The 17,392-nt window shown below is 34.1% G+C and overlaps 2 protein-coding genes across 2 annotated transcripts; one reads left to right on the top strand and one right to left on the bottom strand.

Moving 5' to 3' along the window:
• Positions 1 to 1,216: 1,216 nt before the first annotated feature.
• LOC111404750 lies at positions 1,217 to 1,810 on the top strand. The gene has a single exon (XM_023033511.1). It carries the CDS (start codon positions 1,217 to 1,219, stop codon positions 1,808 to 1,810), a length of 594 nt encoding a protein of 197 aa, XP_022889279.1.
• A 10,861-nt stretch (positions 1,811 to 12,671) lies between these two features.
• On the bottom strand, positions 12,672 to 14,580 carry LOC111404141 (transcription factor RAX2). The gene is made up of 3 exons (XM_023032896.1): positions 14,199 to 14,580; positions 13,965 to 14,094; positions 12,672 to 13,623 (listed from the first exon to the last, which is right to left on the bottom strand). The coding sequence occupies exons 1-3, from the start codon at positions 14,332 to 14,334 to the stop codon at positions 12,930 to 12,932; spliced, it is 960 nt and encodes a 319-aa protein (XP_022888664.1). The 5' UTR covers positions 14,335 to 14,580; the 3' UTR covers positions 12,672 to 12,929.
• Positions 14,581 to 17,392: the final 2,812 nt, after the last annotated feature.

Genomic DNA, 17,392 nt, shown 5'->3' with positions numbered 1-17,392 from the left:
GGAAACTTTTCACTAAAGCAGATGCCAATTGAAGTCCGTTTGGTTAGGAAACGTAGGAGCCGAAGGTGATAGCTTCAAGTGGTGGCGTTGTCTTAATTTCAGTGTATTGCGAGTACAATATCTCAAGGATCATGTATCCGTGGAGGCTAAAACTTCATAGACTTCGTATTGAAGACTTATCTTTGCTATGAACCAAAAAAAGCGTCATTTGGAGGTTAGAAATATCAATTATGAAAATTATGATTTTTTGATCAAAAGACGCCTATTGATGTCACTTGAATTTTTCTTGCTAACTCTATTTTTAAGGGAGTCATGCTTGGTGAGCATTCAGCTAACTTGTCTTGTATTCTTATCCTCACGAAAGGAAAGTAAGCGGGCTATCTTTAGATTTCTAAGTCCCTGTTTGAACCACATTATTTAATTTTTTTTTTCAAACTCATTTTCAATTATATATTGTTACATAACTCCAAAAATTTCCTTATTTTTTAATCATATGTTCTCCAAAAAAATCATTATTACAAAACTCATTTTTAACCCCCCCCCCCCCAAAAGAGGGGGGAAAAATGAGGCTCAAACATAGCCTAATGGTACAAAATCCTTAAGAGGTCACATGGGCAACTAAGGTTCGGTTTTAGGAACCTCTGGGGAGGTTTAAGGTACTCTACGGCGTTGAGAATCCATCGAGGTACTTAGGCCTTTGTTGGGCATCCGGTGAGGATACAATGTTAGATATTTTTCGTCATTTTGCATGTGTTTAATTTTTTTTGTTTTGCGAATGATTTGCCGCCCGGATTAGTGTTTGCCGCTGCGCAACGGGGTTTGACCTGTTCATTTTTGAATAGGTGCATCTGTTCATTTTTAACATTCACTTCCAATAGATGTACGCAAGGATTTCAAGGGATACACATATTCAAATAGTCGCCTTAGTTTCTATAAATTCTGGGCGAATTCTCATTTGCAAACGCATTAAACAATTTATTCTTCCTTCTTTCTCTTGGCATCCATCAGTTATTTTTTAGTGTCTTTTGGTTTGATCAAATAGTCACAATTTGAATCAAACGCCTCCATTGTATCCTGAGAGAGATTTTCTATCATACCCCAGTTGTGACTTTGTTGAATGGGGGAGAAACATCTCTTCAAAGATAACGTTTTTTCGTGCCTTGGAGTTCATTAACGTATTCAGATTTCCCTACATTTTTATCAACAGTTTTAAGAAATGTCTTCGTTTCAAGATCTGACAGTAAATGAATTTGTGGCACCCTCAATTCAAGTCATGAATCAAGATTTGATTCGTCTTGATCGGTTTGATGGACATAACTACACGCGTTGGCAGGAGAAGGTTTTATTCTTCTTGACAGCAATCAAACTGTCCTACATTCTAAGTGATGATCTCGCGCCTATTCTAGAAGAAAAAGCAGATGATTCAGATGAACGCAAGAAGGAATTGCAGGAACAGCGGAAGAAACGGAAGGATGATGATTTTCTGTGCAGAGGCCATATTCTGAATGCACTATCAGATTCTGTTTACAGCACACACAGGACTATCGGAACAACAAAAGAATTGTGGTTGGCATTGGACAACAAGTATCGTATTGAAGAAGCAAGCAATCAGAAATTCTTGATCGGTAATTACTTTGATTTCAAGATGACGGACAGTAAGTCTGTTCTTACCCAGGTACATGAATTACAACTTATTGTTAGTAATCTTAAGAATGCTGAAATTGTCTTGCCTGATGCATTTCAAGTTGGAGCCATTATTGCAAAATTACCAAGTCCATGGAATGGCTATAAAAAAAAAACTCAAACATGATGAAACCAGGCATACCCTGGAATCCCTCATGCGTCATTTGCGTATTGAGGAAGACTCTCGTAAACAAGAGAATAATTATCAAGCGGCAGAAAAGGCAAACATGGTTCAAGGAAATCATAAGGGTAACAAGAAGCGTAAAACCTCCAGTTCTAAGGAAGATTATGCAGAAACCTCTAAGAAAAAATTCAAGGGGGATTGTTTCTACTACAAGAAATCTGGTCATATTGCTCGTGAATGCCGACATCGAATAAAAGACGAGAAGGCAAAGAACGAAAAAACAAAGAAGGATCAAGTAAATGTGACTGATGGAAATCATGATCCAAACTTTGTTGCTGTGGTAGAAGAAGCCAACTCAGTTGGATTTGAAGTAGGATGGTGGCTGGATACCGGAGCTACAATTCATGTAAGTAATGACAAATCTCAGTTCAAGACTTACAAAGAATGCACCGATGGAAGAGAAGTGAAAATGGGTAACAATGTTCGTACCAAGAACCTGAAATGACCAAGAACCTGATTTCTGGGGATCACCTTAACAAGGCAGGTTTTAAGCTTGTAATTGAGTCTGATAGCCTTATAGTATCTAAGAATAATGTATTTGTCGGAAAAGGTTACTCATGTAATGGTATGTTCAAAATGAATCTAATAAATGATAACTTTACTTATACTGTTGATTCTTTACCTTTATGGCATGCTAGATTAGGCCATATAAATTATAAATCCATTAAGAACATGCATAATTTAGGAATTATTCCTAAATGTAAGTTTGATGATGTTAACAAATGTGAAATATGTGTTCAAGGTAAAATAACGTGTAAACCACATAAATCTGTTATGCGAACATCTGAATTACTTGGTCTTATACATTTCGATGTGGCTAATCTGCATAGTAAAGTTTTACGTGGAGGGAACAAGTACTTTGTGACCTTTATAGATGATTTTTCGAAATATGCTTATGTATATTTACTAAAAAGTAAAGATGAAGTTTTAAGCAAATTTCTTATTTATAAAGCAGTAGTGGAAAATCAATTAAACCGAAAAATTAAAGTCCTACGTTCTGATAGAGGAGGTGAATACCAAGTAGTAGAATTAGCAAAATTCTGTGAAACTAATGGTATAGTTCATGAGTTTACTCCACCATATTCGCCAGAATCAAACGGAGTAGCAGAAAGGAAAAATAGGACTTTAGTTGAAATGGTGAATTGCATGCTTATTAGTTCTGGTTTACCTGATCAATGGTGGGGTGAAGCAATCTTAAGTGCATGTTATACTCTGAATAGGATTCCTATGAAGAAGATTAACAAAACTCCATATGAGTTGTGGTTCAATCGGAAACCTAATATTCGTCGTCTCAAGGTGTGGGGATGTCTCGCATATGTGAGAAAACCAAATCCAGAGATCACTAAATTAGGAAGTAAAACTTATAAATGTGTATTCATAGGTTATGCAAAAAATAGTACTGCTTATAGGTTTCTGAAGTTAGAATCATATGATGTTATCGAATCAATTGATGCTGAATTTTTTGAAAATATATACAAGCCTTCAACTATACAAACTGAAAATAATACTACTTCTAGTTCTTCTAAGCTGAATTTTTTGAAAATATATACAAGTCTTCAACTATACAAACTGAAAATAATACTACTTCTAGTTCTTCTAAGAGAATTCATGAAGAATCTCTTGATGATACTTCTGTTGAACCACAATCGAAAATAGAACTTAGAAGGAGTAAGAGACAAAGAAAAGAAAAAACTTTCGGATCTGAATTTGTGACTTATTTGCTAGAAGGTGATGTAAATAATATTACACATCAGATTAAGCTAATGCTCAATGATGATAGTGATCCTGTCACATATTCAGAAGCTATTTCCTCTCGAGATGCTGTACTTTGGAAAGAAGCAATCAATGATGAAATGAGATCCATTATGTCAAATCAAACATGGAAACTGGTTGATTTACCTCATGGTTCTAAACTAATAGGTTGTAAATGGATTTTCAAGAGGAAATTAAATGCAGATGGCTCTGTAAATAAGTATAAAGCTCGATTGGTAGCTAAAGATTTTAAACAACGTCATGGCATAGATTATTTTGATACTTACGCTCCCGTAGCAAGGATATCTTCCATTCGCGTGTTGCTATCTCTTGCTTCAACTCACAATTTAGTTGTCCATCAAATGGATATAAAAACGGCTTTTCTAAATGGTGATTTGGAGGAAGAAGTATATATGGAGCAACCCGAGGGTTTTGTTTTACCTGGACAAGAAAAGAAGGTTTGTAAACTAGTTAAGTCTCTTTATGGTTTAAAACAAGCCCCTATGCAATGGCATGAAAAGTTCAATAAAGTAATGTTGTCTAACGGTTTCAAGGTTAAAGAAGCAGATAAATGTATCTATTCTACATGTAGAAATGGCACATGTACTCTTATTTGCTTGTATGTAGATAACATGCTTATTTTCGGTCCTAACTTAGAAAGTGTTAAGGAGACCAAATAATTGCTAGAGTCTAACTTTGACATGAAGGATTTAGGCGAAGCAAATGTGATCTTAGGGATTAAAATAATAAGAAAAGATGGATGCATATTGCTGAATCAATCTCATTATATTGAAAATATCCTTAAAAGATATGGTCATATGGATCATAAACCCGCATCAACTCCGATAGATCCTAGTATTAAGTTAATGAAAAATACTGGTAGATCTTATGACCAACTACAATATGCAAGTGTGATTGGAAGTCTTATGTATGCTTTGCACTGCACAAGACCAGACATTGCATATGCAGTTGGCATATTGTGTTGATTCACTAGCAATCCAGGAAAAGAACATTGGAATGCGTTTTCAAGAATCCTAAGATACTTGAAAGGAACTATTGATTATGAATTACATTATCGTGGATTTCCCGCTGTACTTGAAGGATACAGCGATGCAAGTTGGAACAACATAGAATCGAATTCTAAATCCACAACAGGTTGGATTTTTACTTTAGGAGGTGCAACTGTTTCTTGGTGTTCTAAGAAACAAACATGCGTCTCAGATTTGACTATGTTGGCAAAATTTATTGCTTTGGCTGATGCAAGCAAAGAAGCTGAATGGCTGAGAAATTTGCTAATAGATATCCCATTGTGGGAGAAACCATCTCCAGCTGTGATGATCTATTGTGATAGTAAAGCTACTTTGTATTCGGTAGCAAACAAGACTTACAATGGTAAGCAACGACATCTTAGTATTAGACACTAGTCTCTTCGAGGATTACTTAAGCAAGGAGTAATCACCGTTGAATATGTAGAGTCGAAGAATAACCTAGCAGATCCTTTGACAAAAGGATTGGCTAGAGAGATGATTGCGAAAACATCGAAAGGAATGGGATTGAGGTCTACGTAATTTCAGTTAGCTTTAATGGGAGCCCTACTTATGTTTTGAAATATAAACAAAGTTCAAAGGGTACAAACAAGTTAAAATCTAACTTAGACGAGACACTAGAGTATTAGTTCAAACCCATTCATAAAATCTCTAGTGTATGTATTCTGCATGGTTGAGGATGGATTTAATTCCTTAATAAGTTCTATTGAGAGAGAAAGTAACTCGCAGAATCACTTTATAAAGAACTTACCTATGTGAGTGAGAAAGTCAGGCCGTTTTCTATGAGATTTAGACCGTCTCTAAAGCACTCATGAAATTCGGGATATACACAAGGCCATTAATGCATTGGTATAAAAGATACACTCCTTTTTATCGAAATAGTATGTGTAATGACTCCGGTTAGTCATGATAGGGTCCTTGGTTCAAGATTCGTTCACCATACACCTTGACAAAACTTTGAGTTGTTTACACTAAGTGAAAGTTCAAAGTCAAAAGCTACTTTTATTTATGTACGATTTCCTACGATGATGCCTTTTGTGTGTGTTTGCATAAACTACGGTGGCTTGATCTCGTTAAGGGTACGTAGGCAATCAATTTTTGTGATGCAGCCGCTTCATCTTTTCTAAATCAAAATTTTGAAAAAATAGGGGGGATATGTTAGATATTTTTCATCATTTTGCATGTGTTTAATTTTTTTGTTTTACGAATGATTTGCCGCCCGAATTAGTGTTTGTCGCTACGCAACGGGGTTCGACCTGTTCATTTTTGAATAGGTGCATCTGTTCATTTTTAATAGTCACTTCCAATAGATGTACGCAAGGATTTCAAGGGATACACATATTCAAACAGTTGCCTCAGTTTCTATAAATTCTGGGCGAATTCTCATTTGCAAACACATTAAATAATTTATTCTTCCTTCTTTCTCTTGGCATCAATCAGTTATTTTCGAGTGTCTTCTGGGTTTGATCAAATAGTTCCAATTTGAATCAAACGCCTCCATTGTATCTTGAGAGAGATTTTCTATCATATCCCAGTTGTGACTTTGTTGAATGGGAGAGAAACATCTCTTAAAAGATAACGTTTTTTCGTGCCTTGGAGTTCATTAACGTATTCAGATTTCCCTATATTTTTATCAACATACAATGGCACCAATAGAGCATTGTTATGCTTCAAGGGCTATTTTAAGGATACAGTGATACCTCTAGGCCGAATGAACTATAGAGGAAACACTATAAAGGCCTTGATTGCTAACTTGTGTGCACTAGCGATGAGTTTTAGCCATGTCTCATTGTTCTATTGGCTAGAAATGTGGTCATCGTGTAATGTTGCATAGTTGGATGAATATGAAAGATGTCAAAGTGTGGAAACGAGTATGTTGTGAAAGCACTTCTAATTATCCATGGATTAACAGCGACAAGCATTAAGCTAAAATGCACTTAGAAAGTGAGAGGCACAAGAATTGCATTGTACGGCATGCGTATGACCTGTAATGCTTCGAAAAAGTTAGGAGAGCTCCTCTCTAACGTGTATGGTTTGAGAGGACCGTCTGTTATGCATGAGCATGCGAGCAAGCAAGAAGATATGCATTGTGAATAGACGAGCACCTTAGAACTAAGTGCAATACAGTGATTCGTTTGGGTGTTTATACTTGTAGGGAAAATGCACAATATGTCATGTCTAGACTTGTCATGGAAGTTGGTGGAATGTAGTCGAATGGAGTGAAACTACTTCTGCACGTGCGAAAAATTATCACTTCATGAGACTTAGAGTCGACCTGTGTCAGTTGTTATTAGAGCACATATATGTGCATTATTAGGGTGTTCCTTGTAGACCTCGATACTATTGTAGTATGAAATTTAACGAAAAACCTCGTTGGAGCACTATGGTTGAGAACTAGACTCCAAAAAATAGAATTGTGCCAATTTGCAAAATGATTGTGAGGGACTGTTGTCGTGAGGTTTAAGCTGCTCTAATAGTTTTGATTGTGGATTGTGCATGATTTTGGGAATGTCGACCATCGATTGAGCGTCAATTAACATCTTTATAAAAGCAGCACATGTTGGTTTATTATACTTTAGTTTGGCTCGAAGAGTGCTTTGGCACGTTGTTATTCTCGACTACAGACTTGATGAAGACTATTATCCTAGTTTATGGTTATTTACTACTATTGATTGGGTGAAGTATATATGCCTAATTTAGTGAGCTTGTTGATAGCATTAGAGAGGATTTATGAATGGCTTTAGTTGACAATTTGCCTGGGCTTGATACCATCCTTATGAGAAGTCTCAAACGGATAATAGTTGTGTTATTGAGATCTAATGGATCATTATCTTTTTGGTTGGTTGTCAGATTTGGGCAAGAAGTTTAGTTATTCGAATTAACTTGTGTTGACGATAGCTTTGAGTTAATAAGGCCTAGAAAACTTGTTGGCAGAATGTTGATGCCATGATTTGCAAGTTATTGTGATCATGTCGTGGAGAGATCGTGAGTTTGGAGGTGAAACTCCGTATAAGTGTTATGCCCTATGTCCAATCGATTTAGGTTGTAAACACTTTTAATATGTTTACTGTATTTATTTCGGCAAGATCTATTATTTATTTGAATCACTATTCTAATAAATAATATTAAATAATAGAGTCCGTAGATTTAAGTTTTAGCGATTTATTAATCATAAAGAGTTATAATTGTGAGATACAAATTGCAAATGCTAAATTTTAAATCATCCATGGTCGTAGATAATAACGAGATACAGATATCTTTATTACGAATAGACTATCACGTGTAGCATTTCTTACTTGTGAAGTAGCTAATTTCACAAGTTAAAATGTGGTGATACTTAAATGAACATTTGGATGCTTTGTTATAGAATAAAACATTAGATACCTACTTAGGAGATTTCACATCGATAACTATTCAAGTGTCAGTGGTTAATCTCTAACGTTCGGTAGTAGGATTGGTCCTTTGACTTGATATCATCATAGTACCTTACATGAGGACAATTATACTTTGTTGATGTTGGATGTTGCTTTGTTAAGGGTTGCTAATACGGCATCGTTTGGTATGTCAAAAATCATATGAAGGTTGTAAATGATCAATAGAGGATTCGTCACTTTTAAATAGTAAAAGATTATGATTTACATTTTGTCAATTAAGTTGATAAAGAAATTATTGGCCAAGGTGTACTCAAAAGTTGAAAAAGAGTTTTCGACTTATATTAACTTAATAGTGGAATGAAAAATATGATCGATAATTGAGATTGACATGTATCCATACCTCGTGATTGATTGGATCATATAGAAGAAGGGATTATAATTTCATGATAAAAAAGTTTGGTTTTGTCATACCATGTGATATTTTCGTTACATGTATTATCTTGACATATTGTTAGATGACAATCTGGGACGACGCATATGAATTGGTGATAAATTAGAAATGGATATTTTAATTTATCGATTTTGATTGGATCAAAATAATAATTTAGATATCGTGATCGAAAATCTAATGGGTCACATACAAAAGTAGAACTGAAAGAATGAGATTTATCGATTAATTAATTAACAAGTATTGGACAATTAATTAATTGGGTTGTTTGTTAATATGCCCGAATTAATTAATTCATGGACCAAAGTTAATTAATTTGATCGATTAAATATTGGACCGGATTAATTTTAATAGACAATCGAAGACCACTTAGATGTGTATTAATAGGCTGCTAGGGTTTAAAAAATCAGTAGATAACATAATTATTCTTACTAGTACAAGAAAAGAAAATCATAGTTCTCTTAATCTTGTCTCCTGTGTGAATTTTTATTGAAGGCTTGACAATTTGATAACTGTGAATTGTTAGATCGTGATTATTCATGTTCAAAATAAGTAAAGGAGTTTGCAGAATTCAAGAAATATACATCTTTTATCACAGTTTCTATTTAAACACAAAGCAAATCCGTGGCAGGAATTGAAAATTATTTCATTTTTCGTTGTGCACGATTAATTCAATTCCCAACATACCGTATATATGGTGGTAGGAAACCACTCTTTCATGAAAACCTTCAAGCAGTGGAAGGTTGAGCTGCTAGAGATGGTGGTAAGATACCACCACGTTTGGGAAACCTTTCAGGCAATGGAAAGATGCGCTAGTTGGAATGTTGAAGAGTCCCCTTATATGCGCATGGAGGCGATTTTGGTGTTGTGTGAGTGCTAGGTTTCACTAGTGTTGGAGTCGGGATTTGAATAAAGTGATTGATATTTTACCCATGTCGAGTTGGGCATTAGTCAAGTTGACTAATTGTGATGCCGAAGTTGACATTGAATCAAGTACTTGATTTATTGCTTCCGGTGGGCAAGCTACGTTTAATGCTGCGAGGAGTGGGTATTGTTTATGTCCCTATCTTAAGCATTGGACGCCACTGATGTGAGAAAGCCTTAACATCTAGCAAGGAATCGAGCAGAGCAGAAAGGGCTTGTTAGTCCGCAGCTTAGTCGTAATGTGCCAATGATATGAGATCCTTATCGACCAGACAAGACATGAATTTAGTCTATATGGTCCTAGAGAAGAACATTGTTAGAAAGTTCAAGGTGTGCATTTTGTCTAAATTGTGCTTCGATACAAAAGGCTTGAAATCAGATCTTTGTAAAAACAATGAGTTTGGACTAATGCACTCGATGCCTCTAAGTTATTTTACTTCAAAATTTAACTTATTAGAGATTGCAATTTTATTTATTTAAATTTAATTTTTAACACACCTCTTTATATACAAGTCAGATTTAACTTTTCGTCTTCAATTTATGCTTACAATTACAAATGACAAGGAGACTAAAATTTAAAATTTTGATAGGATTAAACTACCTCATTTAAGAACAAAAACTTGTAAAGATTTAATTACTCATGCATATACATATATCGAAGTATAAAACTTGATTATTTCGTTTCTACTCTGGAAATTAATTTGATGTGATATTTTCAACGTAGTGAAGAAATAAAAGTGAAATCGCCTATTATTTTATATTATCCTATGTTCAAATTTTCAATAAATGGGTATTATGGTGAACCGACCCTCTCTTGCATCTTTTGACAAGTCTCCTTGGTGTACCTCATAAATAGTTTGCAATTTCAATATATCAGACATTTTTGTACGAAATCATGTGATCTCCATCTACTGTCATGTATATTTTTATCTTTATTAATTTAAATATTTAATGAGGATATGTAGTTCGTGTGAAGAAATAAATTGTGCTATGTTTAATTATTGTAATATGCAAGTAATTTCAGAAATTTAATAACAATTACTTGTGTCTAATATAATTCCTCATAATAATTGTCATCCCTTTATGTGTGCAGAATAAGCAATTGAATAATATGAAATAAGTTATGAAATTGCTTACAAAAGTATGATGACATGGAGCGAAATAAGGAATTCAAGTGAAAACCTTAAGAACACGAATTTTGAAATTCATCGAATTATGAAAAGAATAACTCACGAATTTTGTTAATGAAAAGATTCTTAAAAACAATGAATTAACCTTTATTTGAAAGGGTTTACATGAAAACCTACTTTAAACAAGCTAAAATTGAAAAGAAATCAAAATAAATTAAATGACAAAAATAGCACTAAAACTTAAAAGCACTTTTCGAGTCCTAAACAAACTCGAATGACCAAAATCCATCGTATACCACCGCTTTGCTGTGGGTTCTACATGTCTCATCATTCTCTTTCTGAAATGATATTATGGACCTAAATTGGAGTTCGAATACTTTCTCTGCACTATTGCCTTTTTCCTATTTCGATCAAATTCTTCTTCAATCGATTCGATATCATATAATTTCAACACTTATTGTTCGAGTAGGTTTAACATCATTTGACCTTTGCATTCCACTAGAAAAGACATTCTTGGATAACCTTTCCCCAGCATACTGAAATTTTACAAACAATTAATATATAAAAAATGTTAGCTGCCAACCACTGAATTTATTATTATTATTAGTCAGTAACAGACAAATCTGTGAAGATGTCAATGCAATAATCTTTTCTTAATGTGTTTTTGTATGAAGAAATTAAATCATCCATTTTGTCCAAAACCTTAGAGCAAAACAATCTCAATTACACAGAATCAACTAAGACATCATATGCTCAGGTCAACATTTTTGGACTGTTTCCTCAAGGAATCTATCAATGGCTTGTTTGTTTCCATTTCTTATCTTCAAGTGGGATTAATTATAAATTTCCGGTCAAGCTTGTTCACACTTTTATATGTATAATTCCTTAACAAAAGGGTCATCAATGATGGCTCAATTAAATTGATTAGAGTCATTAGACTATAAGTCAAAGACTTAATTGAGTTTTTGATTAAAGACAAAATGTTGTGTGGCGTGTAAATCGAAAGTCTAATCTCTATTTTTTATGTGCCAATGATAAATTATAATAAGATGTCTCCCAATTTCATACTATCAGCGCTATTTATTTTAGGGGAATTATCAAAAATGTCACTTTTTTTTAATAATGAACAAAAAATTTGCATGTGGACCTAATTTTATCAAAAAATGTCACTTTTTTTTGTAAAAAATGTCCAACTTACCTTCCACGTCTCTCTTTTTAGGGGCATTTAATGCTAACTTTCCAATCCAATTAATGTTATGATTTGATTAGTTAACACTTATTTTTTATTTTAAAAGATCAATCTATTTTTTATTTTAAATTTTAAAAATTTATTTTTGATTTTAAAAGATTATAAATTTTGGGCCGAAGTAAGAAAAAAAAAGAGAGGGTAAAGGCAGTTTAGGCGACGGCAACGACGAGGAGAGGCAGCAGCACTCACAGGACAGCGGCGAGGAGTGCGGCAGCGAGCGCTGCATCTGCCATAGAGGCAGCAATGCTTACAGTCGCCGTCCAGAGCAGCGACGCTGAATTGCAACGGCGAGCGCCGCTCTATATTACAGCAGCACGGCGGCGGCCTCCGCCACACTGTAAAAGAAAAAAAATGTTTTCCAAGTTTTCAGCAGCAGATTTGGATGATTGGAGACGAGGGCCTGTTGTGCAAATTCATAATTTGCAGACCCTTGCTTGAAAATTAATATATAAGATATTCAAATAATTCAGAGGGTTTTTTGATAAAAAAATTTAAAAGGTGACATTTTTGATAATGCAAAGCCAAATTTTAACACCCAATGAAATTTCCTCTTTATTTTTATCTTGCAAAGATTCAACCTTCGTAAAGAGCTCAATCTCACGTAACCAAACTAAACTCATGTTGAGAAATTATTAAGTTGAGCATAACTATGGGATCTACCTTACCAAACAAACATAAGTGAAGAAATTTTAAGCCGTCGTCACACGACTTGTTTATTATTTTTTTGTACAATAAAAATCTATACCGATGGTTGGTATTGGGACAAGTTGCAATTTTCGACTCGTGGCCAGTCAAATCATTAACAATAGTGGTGTTAAAATATAGGAAGATTGTCAGAGAAGAGCGGGATTAAGATTACCGTCAAGACAATAAAGAAATAATTGGATGATAAAACTCCGTCATAACTATGAATAATTAAATCAGAAAGATTAAAAAAAAAAATACATATATTTATAAACAGTACTAGTCCCCAAAAAGAAATGCAAAAAGGAAACTTTGACCAAGTACAAATCAATAAGGTGTTTTTACATAAAAATCCACAAATCCTTCTAATTGCGTGAATCTTCACGTACCGATGAACAGGACTTTACTCTTGAATTTCTTCTGATTCAGTCAGAATCATTTATCAATTATGATGATCAGTAGTACAAGACTTGTTCTTCTGTCTTGATCTCATCCACAAAATAATTGAGATTATTGCAGATGTTATTAGTGCTAATCAGCTGCTTAATCTCCTCAATGCTGTAATCTAATGGATTTTCAGTAAAACACCCATTTGTTACCTTGTTTTGATCATCAGCATATCCATTAGCAGGAAGAGTAAACTTCTGATTTTCATCGACCCCACTTCCAAAATAGTTTAGTAAACCTAAATCTTCATCAATCCCACTTCCATCAGAGGAACTGCAACTCGCTTCATTTCCAAAGATGAGAAGATTATTGTAATTATCTTTGACTTGATAATTTTGCGCGGGCCCCGCCCCGAGTCCTTCTTGTGGTTGGAACGCTGTAAGAGTACTAGAATTTGAAGAACAAGTGGTAAAACTGTTGGTGTTTTCCAAGATATTTGATGGGATATTGGACATGAATTCAAAGCCTCCAGTAAAAACCCTAGCTGGAGGAGTGGTATAATAGTTGTTGTTTGTAGAGTGATATGCTGATGAATTTTGGAGAAATGAATTAGCTGTCGTTGGGCAGATTGCACCATGATAAGACCTTTTATGATGAGCAAATGGAGCCATTTCCATGAGTTTCTTCTTGAGCTTGGTGTTCCAGTAGTTTTTTATATCATTGTCAGTTCTGCCTGGTAAATGAGCTGCTATAATTGACCATCTGCATTTTGAATTTTGGATAATGATAATTAGTTTATTAACCTTAAGAAGTCATAATCAAATCTGAACTTTGAATCAGAGATCTAATATGGCAACGATATGAGAAGGTTAAGATGCATTCTCAGTAGAACAAGTTAGAAGATGGAGGGGTACTCCAAAACTATAACATCGTCTGTAACAATTTAGCTGTTTTAGATCTTTAGAGGAACCGAACGAGAGGTGAAAAAAGATGTATACATGTAGATTGTTCTAAGAGAGATCAACTGATGGATAAATCAACTGGATTAGAAGATCAGATTATAGGAAAAACAAAACAATTAGTGAGATAAGAAGGGATTATACCTGCTACCAATGCTGGTAAAGAGGGCGCAAATTATTCTATCTTCATCATCAGAGAATTCTCCATGCTTAATGTTTGGTCTCAGATAGTTGAGCCATCTCAGTCTGCAACTTTTTCCACATCTTTTGAGCCCTGAAAATGCAAAATCAATAGCACTAGATTAACAAAGCAGAGAGAAAACAAGGAATTTGAATTGTGAAAAAAAAAAAAAAAAAAAAAAGCCCATAAATATCTACCAGCTTTTTGTGGGAGAGCAATCCAATTTCCTCCAGTGCCATGACTCTCTATGTAGTTCTTTAGCTTTGCATCTTCTTCTGGTGACCACGGTCCCTTCTTCACATTAGCCTTGTCACAACATGGAGATCTTCCCATCTCTCTCTCTTCTGTGTCTCTCTCACTTCTCTCTCTAGCCCTCTTTTTCTGAAAGATTTTGAGGATTTCTTTGCGTATACAAGACTTGTTAATCTATTGGACAGCAAGGTTATATATATTTGTAAGACTCTTTGATTTCAATTATTTTCAGAAGAAGCTCTCACTCTTAGCTTTAATTACTAGGTCTTTTCTGCCTCCTAATTTCTCACAGAATCCAAAGACTAATTAATGGCATGCAATTCAGAGAGCCAAAGTCATAGCCCCATTGTCAAATTTAGATGCTAAAAAATAGTCCCATAGATAGGTATTACTTGATTATATTATTTGACACGTAATGCATGCAAAGATTTTAAATTAATTATGTTAATAAAAAATGGATCATTTACAATGTACAAGAAAGCGATGCAAATTAATTAGTCATATACTTTCTATAAAATGGTAAAATTGGATATTTTACTATACAAATCTTGACTTAGCCAATCATGTGGCAGAACTGTAGTTATTGTCCTTGTGTTTTAAGTCAAACAATCTCCTGTAGACGAGGACATGAGTAATTTCAACTCAAAATAGTCATTGTGAATTAAGAGTAGGCTTTTGTGAGTGTTGAACTCAAGATCTTGATAGAGGTCAAAGGAAACCGAACTAGATATGTTGGAGCTTAAGTAAATTAGTACGTCTAGCGTTGTAGACATCCAAATTAGAGGTGGAAGATTGAATTGAATTTGATCGAGATCCCGACATACATAGCACATATTTGCTTTACACAAATTTCAACTAATGCAAATATATGTAGTATGATGAGACCAAGAATCACGAGGTGCATTAACTATATATGCTATATATACTAAAAATTATGTCACAATACAAATTTCAAAAGCATTTCATTTTCTGATAATGTCGAATCAGCCACCACGATGTCCTCACTTGCTGGTCAAGCACATTAATCATTTAGTTTACGGATACTTGTAGGGATGTCAATTGGGCCGAACCGGCTTGGCTCGTGGGCTGCTCTTGACGAGCCCGAGCCGAGCGGGGGTCCCGTCCAACGAGCCGGCTCGTCTAAAAATGTGGAAAAAAAATAAAATTTTATCAATAAAATTTGAAAAATTTGCAAAAAAATAAAAAAATAGAAAATTTAAAAGGTGACATTTTTGATAATGCAAAGCCAAATTTTAACACCCAATGAAATTTCCTCTTTATTTTTATCTTGCAAAGATTCAACCTTCGTAAAGAGCTCAATCTCACGTAACCAAACTAAACTCATGTTGAGAAATTATTAAGTTGAGCATAACTATGGGATCTACCTTACCAAACAAACATAAGTGAAGAAATTTTAAGCCGTCGTCACACGACTTGTTTATTATTTTTTTGTACAATAAAAATCTATACCGATGGTTGGTATTGGGACAAGTTGCAATTTTCGACTCGTGGCCAGTCAAATCATTAACAATAGTGGTGTTAAAATATAGGAAGATTGTCAGAGAAGAGCGGGATTAAGATTAAGTCGCTCGTGGGCTCGGCCCGACCCGGCCCACGAGCTCGTGGCTCGTGAGTACACGAGCTCGTGGGCCGAGTCGAGCTCGCCCACGAGCAACGAGCCGAGCCTGAACCGAGCTCATGGGTAGATACTCGACAATTTTCAAATTCTCAGCATTAACTATAGATATATATAATGTATCTAGGCCCCTATTTGAGCCTCATCCTTTAAAACTCATTTGTTTTGTCAAATTAAACATTTTCTCATTAAAATAACTTTGCATGTAAATTCAAAATTTTTCGTATTTTTAACGGAAGGTCTGAAAAAAAAAACTAATAATTCAATTTTTACTAAATTTATTCTTAGAAAAGGGACTCAAACATGGACCCTGTCTTAAACATGTGTTGCACACACAAGATGTGAACAGCATGAGTTAGACATGCAATTATTGTAATTGAAAAAGAAATACAAAATCTTAGTAAAAGACAAATATGGATATTGTTAACTACATAAGAAACAACCCGTGTCTGAATATTTTACGTTAAAAATAATACTACTTAGAAAAGTCACTAATGTTTATTAGTTGATATGCAAATGATTTCATAAATAATTACCTTTTGTTACCCATTAAAATTTTATTGAAATAACGTCCACTTTTTATCAACTTTTATTGATATAATTACTCATAATATTTATATAAAATAAATATTTTTGATAAAAAATTTAATAAGTTCACAATTTTTATAAATGAATGATGATTATTTTAAGTATGCACCAGTTTTTTTTCGAAATAAAGTAATTACAGAGTTAAGTTAAACCAAATAATCGAGTAATTATCCATATTTTTCATTTAGTCTCAAATAAATTACAAATAAACGTCATTTTGCTTCAAAAACTAAACAATGTAAAAGCGCACTGATAGAAATTTCCTAGTTTTTTTCCCCACTCGTTCTTTCAAGTGTTTATAAATAAATGTTTTGAATCTTTCCTTCGGAGTGCCCAAATGGTCATTGAACTTTGTAAAAAGTTTTCAAGAGGTCAGTAAACTTTAAAAATCACCTAAATGGTCACTGAACTTTGAAAAAGATTTCCACGAAATCATTGAATTCAGTGATCCCTGAGAAGCCTTTTACAAAGTTCAGTAACCATTTAGGTGATTTTTAAAGTTCAATGACCCCGTAGAAACTTTTGCAAAGTTCAGTGATCATTTAGGTGATTTTAAAAGTTCAGTGACCCTTTAGAAACTTTTTGCAAAGTTCAGTGACCATTTGGACAATTCACTCCTTTCCTTTATATAATTTTTAATACTCCTATGCTTCCAACTTCAACTTTTCAGTAACTTTGAATAATTAAAAATATATTTTGAAAGATAGTTGTGGTGAAGAAAATATTTAAATAATATACATTTAATCATCGAATCATTTAATAAGTGCTTCAAATGAGCCTTTGAACTTATATATATTTGTAAGACTCTTTGATTTCAATTATTTTCAGAAGAAGCTCTCACTCTTAGCTTTAATTACTAGGTCTTTTCTGCCTCCTAATTTCTCACAGAATCCAAAGACTAATTAATGGCATGCA

The sequence above is a fragment of the Olea europaea genome, chromosome 11, assembly GCF_002742605.1.
Source record: "Olea europaea var. sylvestris chromosome 11, O_europaea_v1, whole genome shotgun sequence".
NCBI lineage: Eukaryota > Viridiplantae > Streptophyta > Magnoliopsida > Lamiales > Oleaceae > Olea > Olea europaea.
This window is presented reverse-complemented; position numbering and strand designations above follow the sequence as displayed.